This window comes from Pyxicephalus adspersus, chromosome 7 (assembly GCF_032062135.1).
Source record: "Pyxicephalus adspersus chromosome 7, UCB_Pads_2.0, whole genome shotgun sequence".
Taxonomy (NCBI): domain Eukaryota; kingdom Metazoa; phylum Chordata; class Amphibia; order Anura; family Pyxicephalidae; genus Pyxicephalus; species Pyxicephalus adspersus.
The window spans coordinates 64,164,896-64,181,986 of NC_092864.1; the positions used below are offsets into that span (position 1 = coordinate 64,164,896).

The 17,091-nt window shown below is 35.8% G+C and overlaps 1 protein-coding gene across 1 annotated transcript in view; it reads left to right on the forward strand.

Annotated features, from left to right (window-relative positions):
• NBEAL1 (neurobeachin like 1) overlaps positions 1 to 17,091 on the forward strand; it is a 93,682-nt gene that overhangs the window by 68,450 nt on the left and 8,141 nt on the right. The window contains 18 exon segments of the mRNA XM_072419140.1: positions 1,401 to 1,706; positions 2,590 to 2,739; positions 3,159 to 3,343; positions 4,113 to 4,286; positions 4,671 to 4,819; positions 5,048 to 5,181; positions 6,505 to 6,606; positions 8,156 to 8,251; positions 8,401 to 8,525; positions 9,065 to 9,205; positions 11,137 to 11,267; positions 12,506 to 12,615; positions 12,899 to 13,016; positions 13,507 to 13,604; positions 14,920 to 15,036; positions 15,195 to 15,284; positions 15,787 to 15,896; positions 16,038 to 16,210. Of these exon segments, the coding sequence (XP_072275241.1) occupies positions 1,401 to 1,706; positions 2,590 to 2,739; positions 3,159 to 3,343; positions 4,113 to 4,286; positions 4,671 to 4,819; positions 5,048 to 5,181; positions 6,505 to 6,606; positions 8,156 to 8,251; positions 8,401 to 8,525; positions 9,065 to 9,205; positions 11,137 to 11,267; positions 12,506 to 12,615; positions 12,899 to 13,016; positions 13,507 to 13,604; positions 14,920 to 15,036; positions 15,195 to 15,284; positions 15,787 to 15,896; positions 16,038 to 16,210 (2,509 nt within the window).

Consider the following 17,091-nt stretch of genomic DNA (forward strand, 5'->3'; position numbering starts at 1 on the left):
CTGCACTCATTCTCCCAAATCAAAATGTTTTGCTGTGTGTAATTTGTTTAGTGGATGTTTTTATTGTATTGTTGGGCATAAATTATGTATGTGTCGACATATTATATAGTGCACCCTATTGTTTATATTGTAGAGAAGAAAGTGGCATTATAGGCAAATAAAAAATATTCCTAATTCTAGTATCTCCAGCAGTCAACAATTAAATTATGATACTATCACTCAATCATCTTACTTGATACCATTGAGATAGTATTAAATGGGTAGAACTACTTGTCGGTAGATGTAATTAAGATAATCCTGATTTTGGCTTCTTGTTTAATAAAGTCCTTATATCTCCTAATTCTGAGCACAAGTGGTTCAATTTCTTTCCAATATAGTTGGAATCTAATTGGTGTAATTGACAGGGAACAGTGCTACTGTATGTTCCCAATATATTCTTATATGTTTGCATTAAACTTTATTTATGGCATGGAAAACTATTGCCTTTAAATAGAAAATGAGATCTTTCAATACTTTTTACAATGGATGTTCTTGATAAATTCTTTGTATAGAAAGAAATGGTATTTCAAAATGCTGAAATTTTACTATAATTTGGGGAAAATGATATACCAACTAGAAAACCTCTAGGATGATATAGATTTCTGTATATTTAACCCTCAAATGAATAATCCATACACACTTAGTAAATACATTTACATAATGTAATCATAATTACCAAACTCAAACACCTAGCACATACTGGAAAAGCCCTGGGTGCCTATATTACATTCACCTGGGGTAGTTTTCCCACCACACCAAAGGCAACCTAGGATCAGGTGAAGGTGTCTTGCCATCTTTCCCTTTCCAATTTGTGTTGAAATGGTAAAAGCAAGGCAGGTGGTCGGGATTGGCATTTCTGGCATAGACATATTGGACCTGATTCTGACTCCGAGATTGGAGAAGATAGACTATCATGGGGGAACTTGAGTGATCCAGCAAGCCTGGGATGGCTTTTAAGAAATTAAGTTTAAGAAATCCATTCAAGGTTTTCCCATGTTGGTCTATCTTCAGTCTTGCGTTCAATGATGGTGGTAAAGCAGTTTGTTCATCTGAGGAATGTGTAGAGACTTTGAGTGACCAAAAAATGTTAAATGTAAACTAAAAATGATGTTTTAAAGCAGTTATATCGCTATGCAACTAATGTTTTTAATGATTATGTGAATAAATTCAATGCTAAAAATAGGTTGATCTAAAAAAATAAATACAAATCTCCTTGCTTTAAAAATCTCTTTGGTTTTCTTTTTGATATTTGGTTAATAGCCTCTGCTATTACTAGTATAAATATGATGCTTACTACGCCATATTTTACCATTAAAATAAAATTCCCGTTTAACGACTCGCTTCTTGATGTCTTTACATAGGTATGCGCTATGGCCACAGCGAAGCTGAACACCTTACTGCAGACCAAAGTGATTGAGAACCAAGAAGAGGCTTGTTTTCTGCTTGGGAAACTTGAAGGAATCCTCAGCAAAGCTATCAAAGAGAAATCCGAAACATACTCATTCCTCGTTCCCATTGTGAGGACTTTGGTGTCTAAAATCTATGACTTGCTTTTCATGAATCTCCACCTACCTTCCCTTCCGATTACTAATGGAAGCCCTTCCTTATTTGAAGACTTTCAGGAATATTGCGGTTCTGAGGAATGGAGGATCTTTATAGATAAATATGTAAGTATTTTGCCATTCTTAGTAGAATGTTCATTGTGCAAAATGTGTGATCATCAAGCTGAAACTGAGGCTGTGTTTTGCCAGCATACATAATACTGTATTTAACATAATACAGACACACTGTACATAAGAGAACATTCATTACCATTCTGTGTAACAATAGGTACAGACACACTGTGTATGAGCGACACACTGTGTATGAGCGACACACTGTGTATGAGCGACACACTGTGTAAAACAGAGCAGGTACAGGTACATATACACGACATGTGAAAGACCGAATATATGGACAAGCTATGTATAACAGAGAACCGGTACCAACATAGTACAGATATGTGGCTCATGTCAGAGATCCAGTGGAGCTAACAAAGGAAAAGTGGTCCAAAATTCCAGTACAGAGATGTTAAGGACTCATTGAAACTGATTAACATCTGTTATTTCTTCCAAAGGAAGTATTAGGTTGAAGGTGCCAATAACTTTGTCCAGACCATTTTTTACATTTTTGTGGGGGATATCTCCGTTTTTTTTCCTACCTTTTTTTTGTGTTTTTCTAGTGCCAACAAAAGAAATAAACATGAAAATACCAAAGCATTTGTAATTGCAACAATTTTCTGGGAAAAAAAGGTGCAAATGCAAGGGTGCCAATACAGGTAGTCCCTGGGTTACATACAAGATAGGGAGTGTAGGTTTGTTCTTATGATGATTTTGTATGTAAGTCAGAACAGGTACATTATTTTATTACATGCAATTAGAACAGATGTTTGTCTCAACATTGAGGTGCCACTTACTGTATAAAACACTCACTGTGAGCTAATCACACTCAAAGCAAAAAAACAATTTTTTGAAAATGTAATATTTGTGTATTGTGTCTTCTCTTAAACAGATCATACCATACATGAAACAGTACGAAGTGGATACATTCAGCAGAAGTCATGAGCAGATAGCACTTTACTGGAAGGAATGTCATGAGGCGCTCATGGTGAATATTCACAGACGGGAAAGAGAGCGTGGTGAAAGCAAGCTCAAGTTTCAGGTAGCTTTTTATTCTTTATTTTCTTTTTAGCTCCTTAAGAATTTTATATAGCAGATCTATTAAAACGTTTTCTCTAATAGTGTAGCTAAATTTTCTTTGGGTATTACTGCATCGTGGACATCTGTGCCCTCAGTCTGCTGAGTTTTCCATGTTTGAGGTGTCTACAAATTTCAGTTCTACTGGTTTCTTCTCAATAATTTTTCCATATTTTCTTTGCCTTGAGGATCAGAGGAAAGTCTCTACACTATTATTTTTAATATCTGTAAAACCAGAAATTGCAGTGAGCTCTGAATCTTAGTGGTAATAGTAAATCAACTACATATATGCAGGCAGAACCAGAAAAGTACGAACACAGATAGATCTGTCATGCAAATATTTTAGAATGTAATTCTTAATAATTCTTTGGTTTTATTACTCAGACATTTTTCCTGGAGCCATTTAACAGGAAGGCCCGTCAGGAGAATTTGCGCTACAACAGTATGCTGAAACAAATCAACAGCCAGTATACAGCCACTTTAAGACAGTGGAAAGCTGCTCAGAGATACCTCACATGTGAACGAGGCCCCTGGAAAGAAAGGTCCGTATTTTACTATTTTTTCATATAGTGGGATCAGTCAGAGATTGCTTTCTAGACTTCCAAAAACATTCTCATTTCATCAGGTTGTATGCAATACATAATCATATTATTTATGATCCAGTGAGTAGATCTGACAATTGTAACGTTTATGCAGACCTGGTTTAGGAAACAGTGGCCTTTGGGTTACTTCATTGGTCACGGTGTAATTACCTGTTTCTGTTAAACATACCTGTTATAAAGATATGTGGCTTCAGAGGATACTATAAATTTATATATATATTTTTAAGTTTTGGATAAACTAGGGAAGGAATAAACCTGAAGAAACTTTCTTTTAGTTTTCATTGGAACCAAGACATACAAAGCTTTACTGCTGTATTAAAAAAAAAAAAAAAAAAAGTTTTTTATTATACATACACTTTATGCTGTGTAGAATAACCCCTTCCTATTGCTTGAACTGAAGCTGTAGGTAAATTTTCTTCTTTTGGGCACATAACAGGCATAACGGTTGTAGGTGTCCACTGATTGTGAGATTGAAGTTTGTGTTTACTTTTCTGCTTTTTGCCTTTTTTTGAACACCTCCAAACAACTGTGGGTACAGGATTTATTGAGAAGAAGTTCCAAACATACAATTGGATATCATAACTTTAGACTTTTCATTGGTGGACTGTACAGAGCAGAAATTGTGATATGTATAAAACCAACATCTGCGCACAATGGTTTTAATTTTACCCAAAGTACTCATGTAATAATGTTTGAGACATTTACAAAGAGGTGAAATCATTCACCCATGTCTAAGCAGTACCTCGCTGCTTGCATTGTATATTTAACGTAGTTATTCATATCATGCAGGTGTTCAGCAAGCAGAACTATCAAGTGAATCTCTTTTGCTGGAAGCTGTAAAGCAGGTGAAAGTTAATGACTTAGAAGAAGATGGACTTGAACTTCCTGAAGAGGACAACACGGTTACAGTGTAGGTTTATATGATTAACATGCTGCATGCACACTCTTGTTCCTTTGTTATTTTTTATAAAAGTTTTGCTTCTGTTTTGACCTGTTTGCAATCAAAGGCCTAATTTATCTAGGATGTTTGACAGTCCTCTGAAATGAAATTCCCACGACAATAATTCAAGCAGCAGAATTCTTTTGTAGTGCAAATCGTGTTTTGGGATTAAAAGCCATCTTCAGAATCATAGAGATCACAGATATATATTTATCCTTCCCAGTCCGCTTCTGTGGAAGAATAGTCAGCAGGGATAATTACCAAATATTTGATCTGTGGAGTCTTAACACGTTTGATTTGGAATGTATATTGAGATGAGATATGCTGACATCAAATACTTTTTTTTTTATTTAGAAATGAAAAAGAAGAACAAAGTCAAAAGGAGAAAACGGTACTGTCTGAAGAGTGTGAACTCGTTACAATAATGGATGTGATTTCTGGTCGATTAGAGGTCACCACGCAACATATATACTTCTATGATGGCAGCACTGAAAAAGAAGAGGGTTTGAGACATTTATTTTATATGGTCCTATACCTTTATATATACCAATAGCATTCATGTTATATTAGGTGTGGTAAATATTTTTTTATCAAAAATCATAAGGGCTTGTGTCAAAAAAAGCAGTTTTGAAATGCAGAAAAAATTCAAGCTCTGGTTAGATATTAAAATATGTTTATTGTGTTACAGGTCTGTTTTTAATCTTCTTTGTTTTCCTTACATCTGCCTGTAGGTGTTGGTTATGATTTTAAGTGGCACCTTTCCCAGATTAGAGAGATACACTTGCGACGGTACAATTTAAGAAGATCGGCCTTGGAAATATTTCTTATTGACCAAACAAATTACTTCCTGAACTTTAAAAAAGAGGTGAGTTTTTCAATAGGGGATATATATATATATATAATAAATTGTGAAATTGTCTGCCCCTTCTATTGGGAACAGGTAAAGTGTTTGTGAATCCAGTCACTGTACAGCGCAATGTCACATAGTTTATAACAAGTGTCATTTATTATTAGAGTATATACTTGAAAAAAACCTAGATTTGTGCCCTAGATTTGAAATTTATGGCACAAAACTGCTAACAATCAAAAAGGTAACCAACAGAAATTCCAGTAAAATAAATGTGAATAAATACATCTATAGTGTATCATTTTTTTAATTGAAAATAATAAAATCAATATGCTCAGTTTATCTTTTTCCATATATATATATATATATATATATATATATATATATATATATATATATATATATTTATAAATATATATATTTATATTTATTATTGAAATATTTTGTACTTTTGAGTTGGTAATATTGGGTCACTTTCTTGTTGTTGTGTACAGTCAATGGTTCTGTGTCCTCATGTAAAATTCTACAAGCTGTCTAAGGCTGCGTACACAAGATAGACTTTTGTCCTTGGAAAGACAAAATACATTCACAAAAGACTTCACAATGCATAAACGAGCGCTGTACATACAGCACTGTTCTGCTCCATAGAGTAGGGAAGGGAGAGAACGAGTGAGCGGCACTCCGCTGCACTCCCTCTTCACTTGCATTACGTTTTTTTGTGGATCCGCTAGGATGAATCCATGAACGAACTTGGACAGCTGCTGTACACGCGTCAGATTCTCATCTGATACCAGCCCTGAAACATTAATTGAAAGAAAATCATCTGACGTGTGTATGTAGCTTTAGACTGCAAGTGCTTGTTAGACACTTTTCGTAAGGTTGCGGGATCATACAGTGGTCAAAAACTTGGTTTATATAGAATTTTCACTTTATTTACAAAAAACTTCTTAAACCTTTTTATGCCTCTTCTCTACCCAGTGGGTGGGCATTACAGTGGAGTTTCTGACCGGGAGGTTGCAGCTGGCACCCACTATCAATCAAAAAGGGGCTGGATGTCAAATGGGTCTCACAACTGAGTACAGGAGATACAAATAACTTATGTACAGCATCCTGTATCTTCCTACTAGCCTGATCACACTAGATTAGATATGCTTCTGTGCTAGGCTTGATCTCTCCGATCATCAGTTGTTAAGGAGGAAAAATTGTCAGCACTTACTTGGCATGTTACCAAAAAATCAGCCGCCCTACAAAGTGATATATGGTTTTATTTTATAGAAATTTTAGGTTGAAATACACTTTAAGACTTGTCTCTATCTCGCCTAACTTTTTTTTTTCATTCAGGTCAGGAATAAGGTATACAGCCGCATTCTTTTATTGCGACTTCCAAATCTTTATGGTACCCGGTCACCACATGAATTGCTAAAGGCTTCTGGTCTTACACAGGTAAGAATATGACAATGGACTTTGTAAAGCCCTGACTAATATAGGGCTATATAAATACAAGTAAAATAAATTAAATAATGAATATTTAAGGCAAACTAATACTGCTAATGCTAGATATCAGGTCTTATTTACACTTGGTCACTCCCGACTAAAAAGTACGGCTTTACATTCATACGTTTCTTCATGGTTCCCCAGTGTTTTGTATTAAAATTGAATTACCTGGACTTGATAATACCTTTTACAGCCAAGGTTCTCACCGATTACCAATGTCTGTTTTGGGCTAACTTCTTGCTAGTTCTGGTGTAGCCGACACTTGAGAACCATTGAACACAGTCACACAACTGTTCAAAACTATGGGGCAAGCTGTAGGACAATTGTTTTTTTAGGTAACGGCCATCCTGACAGGTTTATTTAGGTGTCCTAGTTAGGTAAATTTATTTCTATAAAATAATTGTACATCTTAAATTCTTCTATTTTCCTACTACTGTAATACTCTTTGTTTTGTTTCAGTGCTGTGTATGTTTTTTGGTTTTATATATTATAATTTTTACATGTAGAATGTCTTTCAAATGAAAACTTATATTGAAAAAATAAATAATTTTGCATTGCACATGGTTACTGATTATCCAAGTTATGGATGGATCCATTAGTTAGCACTACTCTAGAATCAAAGGATTTGTTGCCCAGATGTTAATATCTAGGTTTACAGACTGACAGCTTTACATTCCTTTAGTTTTATGTTGTTGAAACAATGGTATAACCATGCCACTTATGGTTAGTTGGGCCAAATGGAACTAAAATGTTTCTAAAGGAATGTTTCTAAAACAAACATTAATGCCTTCTTAGAAGAATCTTTACTGAGTCCTTAACTGTAACTCGCTTAACTTGCTTTTTGATCATAACTGAGTTTTAATCTGTCAAAAACCAAAGTAAAACATCTCCATCTGCTCACAGGTTAGCACTCTGTCCTTTGCAGCACTAGGTCCCAGGTTCAAATCTCAGCCAGGACACTATCTGCATGGAGTTTGTAGGTTCTCGCTGTGTTTGTGTGGGATTACCCCGGGTACTCCGGTTTCCTCCCACATTCCAAAAACATGCTGTTAGGTTAACTGGTAGAGACATTAGATTGTGATCCTTTTTGAGGGACAGCTAAGTGACATGACTATGGACTTGTACAGCGCTGTGTAATCTGTCGACACTGGATAAAAACTGGTTAATAATAATCTTTGTTTCTGAAATGTGTTTAGAACAGTTTTTTAAAAATACATTTTTTTTTATAAATTTTAAATACAAAAGGTCAATACAATCTTTATTTCGAAATTTAAAATGGGATAACAATCCCTGTATATTAGGAAAAATATTGAGAGATATTGATATTTTCTATCAAACATTTCATATTATTTTTTTTTTAAAGCAAAGCAGTTTCTAAATGTGTTACTTCTGACTTAATAGGAATTACAGTGCATAGCATCTTGTAGTTGACTTTGACATTTTTGCTGATTATTGTTCTTTTTGTTTTTGTTTTTTTATTTTATGTTTTACTCTTTAGAAATGGGTGAACAGAGAGATTTCAAACTTCGACTACCTCATTCAACTGAACACTATAGCTGGTAGAACATACAATGATCTTGCTCAGTATCCAGTTGTAAGTTTCCCTTGTCAATATAGATTTTATAATCACCATTTATGCCTATCTGTATAAAGCATTAGGAATGAAAACAATATTACAATGTGTACAACATTGGGGTCTTAAGTAGTTAAGTTAGTAGAATTTTAGATGATTCTTTGTTTCAGTTCCCATGGGTGCTGCAAGATTATACATCAGAGGAGCTGGACTTAAACAACCCAGCTGTCTTCCGGGACCTGTCCAAGCCAGTTGGTGTGGTGAATGAGAAAAATGCTGCCGCTGTCCGAGAGAAGTAAGTTGTTTTTAGCAACTTAAAATGTAACCGGTTCTTCAGCGCAAGTAACTGCAGCTATGTTTTTAGTCCATTCTCCTTACCACGAGATGTAAGGCCAATGTAAGACTCAGCCACCCTCAATAAGCCTGCTGTCCTACTTTATTTTCAATAGGCAGCCGTGTGTGGGATGCTACATGTAACTTGTCAACCACAAACACAACGAAGTGTTGAATATGAATAATATGTACATGAATATCAATATAATTTAACCCTATATTTGCACATATATATTCCGCAAATGAAGGTTTATACACAAGTAAAAGCAAGTCACTCAGTTTAACTAAGAAACAAGTTGGAAGCATAAAATAAAAAGCAATATTGTCAGATATTTATTTATGAACTTAAAATAACAAAGAATAAAAATTTTGATTGTTAATACATAAACCCCTGCAATAACATAATAGTTATAATATGCAGCCTATAAATACATACTGGTATTCTGTACAAATGTTTATACAGTATGACTAATAGCTTAATCTCTACAATCTAAATTGCAGATATGAAAATTTTGAAGATCCTTCTGGGAAGATTGATAAGTTTCACTATGGTACACATTATTCCAATGCTGCTGGCGTCATGCATTATCTGATTCGGGTAGAACCCTTCACTACACTGCACATCCAGCTTCAGAGTGGAAGGTAAAAAAACAAAAGTTCTAGCAGTGACACAATTGTTGTGTCTTGCAAACTTTAGCAATTTTTACTTTCTTTGCAAGTTTCTAAGGCAGGGGTCGGCAAACTCCGACGGAGGCGGGGGATTTCACTTCCCTGTTGGTGGGCGGAGCCATTAGGGCGGAACTCAGGGTCCAGCCTAGTGTGCTCTCGCCCACCCCTGAAATGGCCTAATGGCCATGAAGGTTTGCCAACCCCTGTTCTATGTTATACTAAATAACAATTATAAAAATTTCAAATGCTTTTATTGACAAATACATTAATGTTTATATGTGTTTGTGTCAATATTTACAGTGTTGACTCTTTTTCTCCATAATTTCTGCAATTTGCTCTAACATACTGCAAATCAGCTTCTGTGCCAAATCCTGACTGTCAGTGATCCATTCTTACCTTGTAAACTCTTGGATTACAATTTGTGGGCTTCTACTTGTCTAACTGCTTTTTGAGAATTGACCACAGTTCTCAATGGGATTAAAATCTGGGGAGTTTCTGGGTCATGGGTCCAAAATTTCAACATTATGATCTCTGAGCCTCTTAGCGGCCATGTAACATTCCATCATGGTGGAAAATACACAGATTATCATCAGAGTAAGCCTGGATTGTTGGGAGAAGTTTCACTTGAATTACTTTTTAATTCCATTTATGACAGTGTTGTGAGGGAACCCATGCAAATTTCCTTGGAGATAACCATTGAAGACAATAATTTTAAGCACATCTGCCCCTCTTATTGAACTCATTCACACCTTCACCTCTGCTGATGATATGCTTATACTGAAATGTTAACTAAATTTGTGCAGGGCCAAAATACAGTGAAAATGTGTATTTGTGAGTCTATTGGTTCCTGCTAATAAATCCCTTTGCAATGAATTTATATGCATTCATCATATTTCCAGCATATATAATAGTATATCTAATGAACAATTTGTACTATTGAGTCCTTGACGCGTTTTACCTGCAGACTTTCTCAGAGGGACAAAGTATTCCAAATCTATCAAGCCATATATATATACTTTGTTTATGTAGTTCTAATTAATCAACTTCATATATTCACCAAGAGGAATTACTCCTAGATCTCCAAGGTGCAGAGATAATAAAACACACAATTCAACCTATAGCTTTTTCATGCAGGTATTTTGAACCAATAGATAACAGCAATGGCCACCTTAGTGGTCTTTAAATGTAATCCGTACTGGGTCACAGCTTTCCTACCTGTTATCCTAAAATCCTATTTCCTCTTGGTGAATATATGAAATTGATTTAATTAGAACTACATAAACAAAGCATTAATAAAAATTATTCCACCAATTTTGCAAAACACAACATTTGTGTCACTGTCAAGACCATGACTGTATACAAAAATCTAAATATTTTGTCTCATACATATAACTTGTTCCCTTTACTAGTGTAAGCTTAATTGTTTCATGTTTGTCAGGGTGACATGGGGTACCTCTAAAATCTGGAAGATGCTATCTCGCCTCTAATTTCGTCTCCCAGCTTTTGATGCTGCAATGTGAGAGCTAAGGCAGTGAAGAGGACCGTAACTCTCAGACTTTAGCAGACTTGGATTCCCTGCCACAAGCTGAACTGTCAGCCTCATACAGTGAAATATTAACAAAAACTGAATTACAGACAGACAGGCCCAAATAACCCCCAATGAGAATCTTTGTACCATTGCTGCTTCACACCATACTTCCAATGAAACCTCCCATTGCTGCAGCTATTGCAAAGCCCAGTGCTTCCAGGGGGACCTGTGCTCTTCTCTCCTTCCCACCACAATGCAGTTCTTGATGCCTGTTGGTGGCCTGGATTCCATGCATGATTTCCTGCACATTAATTTTAAATCCAAGAGAAGGACAGTGCTAGCTGCTTAAATATTTGTTTCTTCTGTTCTTCTGCAGGTTTGACTGTGCTGACAGGCAGTTTCACTCCATTCCTGCAACTTGGCAAGCTCTTATGGATAATCCAAACGATGTGAAGGAACTAATTCCCGAGTTCTTCTACTTTCCAGAGTTTCTGGAAAACAAAAACGGTAATATAGGGAGGATATGAAGATCTTATAATTGATTCTATTAGAAGTGCCAGATTGCCATTGTATTTTACACTGTATGTTAACCTCCTGGGCGGTTCATTTCTGTCTGGATTTATATGTCTAAAAGCGGTACATTGGTTTTTATGAATATGTATTTTACAGTATTATATAATAGTATTAGTATAATAAAGTTTGAAACACAAAATCATGTCAAAAATAATTAATTAAATAAATTTAATATTAACATTTGACATGATTTTGTGTTTCAAACTTTATTATGCTCATACTATTATAATATACTGTTAAATTCCCTTTTTTTTTTTTATAAAGTCAATGCACTGCTTTTACACATAAATCCAGTGTATTACATTCAATACAGTTATTTTGAATGCAATATAAAATAATTTGAAATTCCCGCTGCGCCCCTAGCAACGGCCACACGCACCAACGTCCCAGGGAACTCCTGGGGAACTTCAGTGTACTCTCCGGGGGACAGATCGACTAAGAGGACGCGGCCAGAGGTTGGCAGGATACTGGAGGATGCCGATGCGACCAGGTAAGGCTTTATTTTTTTTTTTTAGCTACCCCGAGTGTGGCTGGGGGGTTACTGCTTTCAGCTTGTTTTTTTTTACCCCGAGCCACACTCGGGCTTACTGCTCGGGAGGTTAAATCTATGTGCTTCATTTACTTTTTCACAATTCTTTATTTATTTTTTTAATGAAGCCACTCACTTTTTACATTTTCACTGGTTGCCAGAAGTGACCTGTCAGTGCACAGATCACCAAGTGTAACTAAACAAGCTTGCTGTAGTTTAATCCACTGGTCCCCAACCTTGTTAGACCCACGGACCACAGACCCAGACCGCGCATGTGCGGGGAGCCAGGTGTCACTCATAGGGGAACCTGGCCCATAGTGATGTCATGATGCCAGAACTCACCCACTTCCCTGAGCCTGTGTCCCGTATGGGGGACGTGGTCTGCGGCTCTAGTTGGCGCGCTCTCCCAGCATGGTTCCTGACCCCTGCTGGGGGCGCACCAGCCAGAGCCACGGACCACCAGTTGGCGACTGCTGGCTTAATCTATTGCGAGTGACATACACTTTAGGAGTTAAACATTGAATGCAGGCAATTTTTTTCATTTTAAGCAAGCAAATGAACCTTTAAAAAACACAGTATGTAAGGTATTATAATAAGTCCATAATGTGTTTATTTAGCATACTTCTTTCTTCATCTTTTGTAGGATTTGATTTAGGAAAACTGCAGCTATCTAAAGAGAGGGTGAATGATGTTGTTCTCCCAAAATGGGCCAAAAGTCCTGAAGATTTTATCCACAAACACAGGAAAGCACTGGTACGTGTTTATATTTTTGCATGCTGACATTGACATAGATCAGTGATTCCCAACCACATGTGCTGCGGCACATTAGTGTGCCTTGAGATCACCAGGTGTACTGGGGGAAATTATCCAACTCTTCCACTAAGTAGCAGCAGATAGCCAATAACATGTGTATGTGACATTTTGTTTGGTGGTGTGCTGTGGGATTTTTCTAATGTAAAATATGTGCCTTGACTCAAGAAAGGCTGGAAAACCCTGGCATAAATTATGTATTGATTAATTTATTTCTCTTTCCCAGGAGTCGGAGTATGTTTCTGCTCATCTTCATGAATGGATAGATTTGATCTTTGGCTACAAGCAGAGAGGACCAGCAGCTGTTGAGGCTCTCAATGTTTTCTACTATTGTAGCTACGAAGGTACAGAGGATACATACTAAGTCTATGTTTTATAATGAAAAGCATTACCAGTTTTAAACAGATTTGGAGACTTTTAGACTTCATAAGCACGCATAGTTTAACCAGCCAATGATAACATAAACCGGTAACTGCTAAAACGTTACATGTTCAGGGAAGGATTTGGTAAACCCTCTACTCTGACACTAGTACAATCTATTCCATTGACTGGGCCTTCCCACACCAGGAAATAGATTTATATTTATTGGTTATTTTAGAATTTTGGTTATTTTGGTTATTGGTTATTTATATTATTTTAGAAGGATCACGTATAGAATTGAGAGAGTATGTGGGAGTATGTTTATACTTATATTTTGTTAGTGACTTTGCAATTGTCACATTCCTGTATAATATGACTAGTGTTTCATTGTTGTTCAGTAGATGCTTCGTACTTTTATGTTTAAATTTAGCTGTGTAATGCAGATTCTGATATCTTTCTGTTATTAAAAATCAGGTGCTGTGGATCTAGATGCAATTGCAGATGAGAACGAAAGAAAAGCAATTGAAGGAATGATTAATAACTTTGGGCAAATACCTTGCCAATTGTTAAAGGTATTTTTTTTTTTGAGTTATTCAGTAAACTGCATGGAGTATTTGGACACAAATGGACAGAAATGTATTCTTCACATATCAACTAAATTATTATTTAAGATACATCTAAAGTGTTCAAAATGTGTTTACAATTAAACAAGTAAGAAAGATAATGGGGAAAGGTTAGAACATCTATTAGATTGCTGCATTTGCCTCTGGCGAAATTACCTCATTTCTGTTTGCTCCATAGTATACAAGTTCAAGTATACAGTAGGAAATTGCACGATGACTTTTGAAGAGATTTCTCTTCACTTTAAAGTAAATTCTTCTCTTTGCTTCTCTGATACAGTAAAGATTGCTTACAAGAACTTATACATAAAAAAAGAATACAGTGTTTTACCATGAACACACACCTATTTACTCAGATAGAACCAACTAAAGGAAACACATATGTCAGGTGCAAACAAAAGAATATTTTGAGTTTTTAGGCAACCAGTGGAAGATTGGTTAAAGTAAAAACTTTTGTGTTGGAAAATTGCTAACAGGTTTTGCAAAAGAGGCTATTTATTTTCTCTGCAAAAAATCATTCCCACCTTTCTGATAGCAATTTTCTTCTGATTAAATATGCTTCTTGTGCACAATCTCAGCAAGCGTCAGCAAAAAATATTTTATACCCTTGGGATCTGGTATTTTTAAAAGTAGATATCACTGCAAATTTATTGACTTTTACTTGCAGAATATCAAAGAAATTGGTCATAAATTACTATTGAAAATTTAAATAAAACTACTAGCATCCTATTCTTATGTAATCCACACTCCTATGACCTGCACGGCTGGTGTTGGATTTGATTAGCAGTTTGCTAAACCTACTAGGCATGCCAATCTTTTACCTCTGTGTGAGGATATCACGTCTGCATTGTAATGCGTACAGGACCAATACAGTCTTGAGGATTGTAGGGTTGGGACAGCAGCTGTTGTGGAATTGTTGATTAGGTGAGTTTTTGGGACTGTACTAAAGGGCTTTTGTTTTTCCTTGAGTAGTTTTGCTTTCTTTGCAAATGGAAAACCTGCTCAAAGGAAATACACATTAGAATGAAGTCAACTACAGGTGAAATGCATGTCAATGAACATCACAGGCCCTTAGTGTGTTACTGATTTTTTTTTTCCCTAAGGTAGCTGTAGGTAGCTTTAGGATGTCTGATTATCTAAAAGAAAGCATGAAGATAGTTTTCATGTAAGCTAAAATCTAAATTTTTATACCAGTGTAATAAAATGAATGGTTGCCGCTTTGATGTTAATATTTTTTTACAAGTTTGTTTTTGTTTCCAAAAAAAAGGAGCCTCATCCTCCTCGGTTATCTGCAGAGGAATTGTTACTGAGACAGAATCAACCAGGCAATGCATCACTGAACCTTTTCCAAAACCTAACCGAGCTGAAATCATTCTTTATAAAGGTAAACTAGCTTTGAAAAACAGATAAATGCCTTTTATTAAAAGCTGGATAATAGAACTCTGTAAAAGCAAACAACGTTGTTATTTGTTATTTTCCCCAATTTTATAACATAATCTTTGTATGCTGTAAAATTGCAGTTTCTGTTAATTTTTTTTCTAGGGAATCAGCGATAACATCCCTGTAGTTAAAGCTGTTGTCCCAAAGAGTCAGTTCCGTTCCTTTATAACTCAGGGGAGTCAAGAAACACTGGTGAGCTTTTTGCTTTGATTTGTGATTTTAAAAACTTGGTATTGCTTATATCTGTGTAAGGCAAAAGAAAAGAGATGATAGTCTATGTCTGCAAGGACAGGTAGATATATGGATTGGACGGATTGAAAAAAAAAGGTTGTGACCATTTGAGATTAAGCACAAATGCCTAAAGATGTGGTTTATGAACGTGCTAGAAGTTAAGAAGGAATAGACCTGGAAGTACTCGGGCCCTATGCAATTGTGGGTTAATTTACTGAAAGATATTGGTAATCTTAAGAATAGGAGACATAAAAATAAATTAGGATAAAGCATAGTGTGCATATACATACATGTGAGTGTTTATTGACCTTTGGGGAATTGATCCTCAGTAGCAGTCTCTATAACTGTTCTGGAAGCTGCTGTGTGTTAGATCTTGTTCATAACTAGAAACAAGGTAAAATGTTTTACAGCTGTTTGTTGTAATCTATAGTGTACAGGTCTAATTTTCTTTGTGTTCATCTAGGTGACAATAAATCAAAACCTAATTATTGGAACTCATGGATGGCTGCCTTATGACAAGATTATTTCCAATTATTTCACTTTTACCAAGGATCCAACTGTGACTAATCAAAAGTAAGTGAACTATAGTAGTGTTTGAAAGAATAACCTGATCATCGTGTTTATAAAATGTTATTATTCGTACATTATGTTGCATCTTGAATGATTGTAAATTTTAAAAGAGTGTTAATTGTATCTGTTCCTTACTAATGACAGAACCCAGCGCTTTGTATCTGGTCCATTCGCTCCTGGTCTTGAGATTACCCCCAAACTGTTTGTGGTGTCTCATGATGGAAAAGTGCTATTTAGTGGAGGCCACTGGGATAACAGCGTCCGAGTGACATCTCTGGCAAAGGGGAAGGTGATTGGACAACACATTCGTCACATGGGTGAGTTTAAGCGCCCTCTTGTCTGTTTAAAAGCCAAAACTCTGGTCTGCCGTAAAGAAATTGCTTAGTTTTTTGCAGTATGTTTTTCGGATTATTATTCTTGAGTTTAAAAATTTTTTTATATATCAGTATGGAGGGTAAAGCTAGAGAACATTTATTAAAAATATTTTAGATTTACCATTTTGAACTGCCTGGTAGCAAATTGGACAGAATTGTTCAATAGATGTTGCAACCTCCTAACCTCCTTCCACAATCTACTTTCCCTTCTGTTGCTCTCCTAATCTGGTATTTACCTTCTGGGCGGTTCATTTCTGTCCGGATTAAAAGTGGTACATTGTTTGTCATGAAAATTTATTTTACAGTATAATATAATATTACAAGTATATTAAAGTTTGAAACACAAATCATGTCAAAATAATAAACTAAATAAATTTAAAAAGAAATTAATGAATTAATAAACTTTGACATGGTTTTGTGTTTCGAACTTTATTATACTCATACTATTATATTATACTGTAAAATACTTTTTCATGAAAGACAATGTACTTCTTTTAGACAAAGAAATCCACTGCATTGCATTCAATAAAGTTATTTTGTATTGAATGTAATACAAAATAATTTGAAACTCCCGCCGCGCCCCTAGCGGCAGCTATACGCGCCGACGTCACCAGGAACTCCTGGGGAACCTTAGCACACTTGCCAGAGGACAGATCAAGGAAAAGGACACGGCCAGAGGATGGCAGGACACTGGAGGTTGCCGGAGGATGCCGACGGAACCAGGTAAGTTTGTTTTTTACTTTAACTACCCCAAGTGTGGCTTGGGGTTACCGCTTTCAGCAGGATTTTTTTTAAAACCCTGAGTCACACGGGTTTACCGCTGG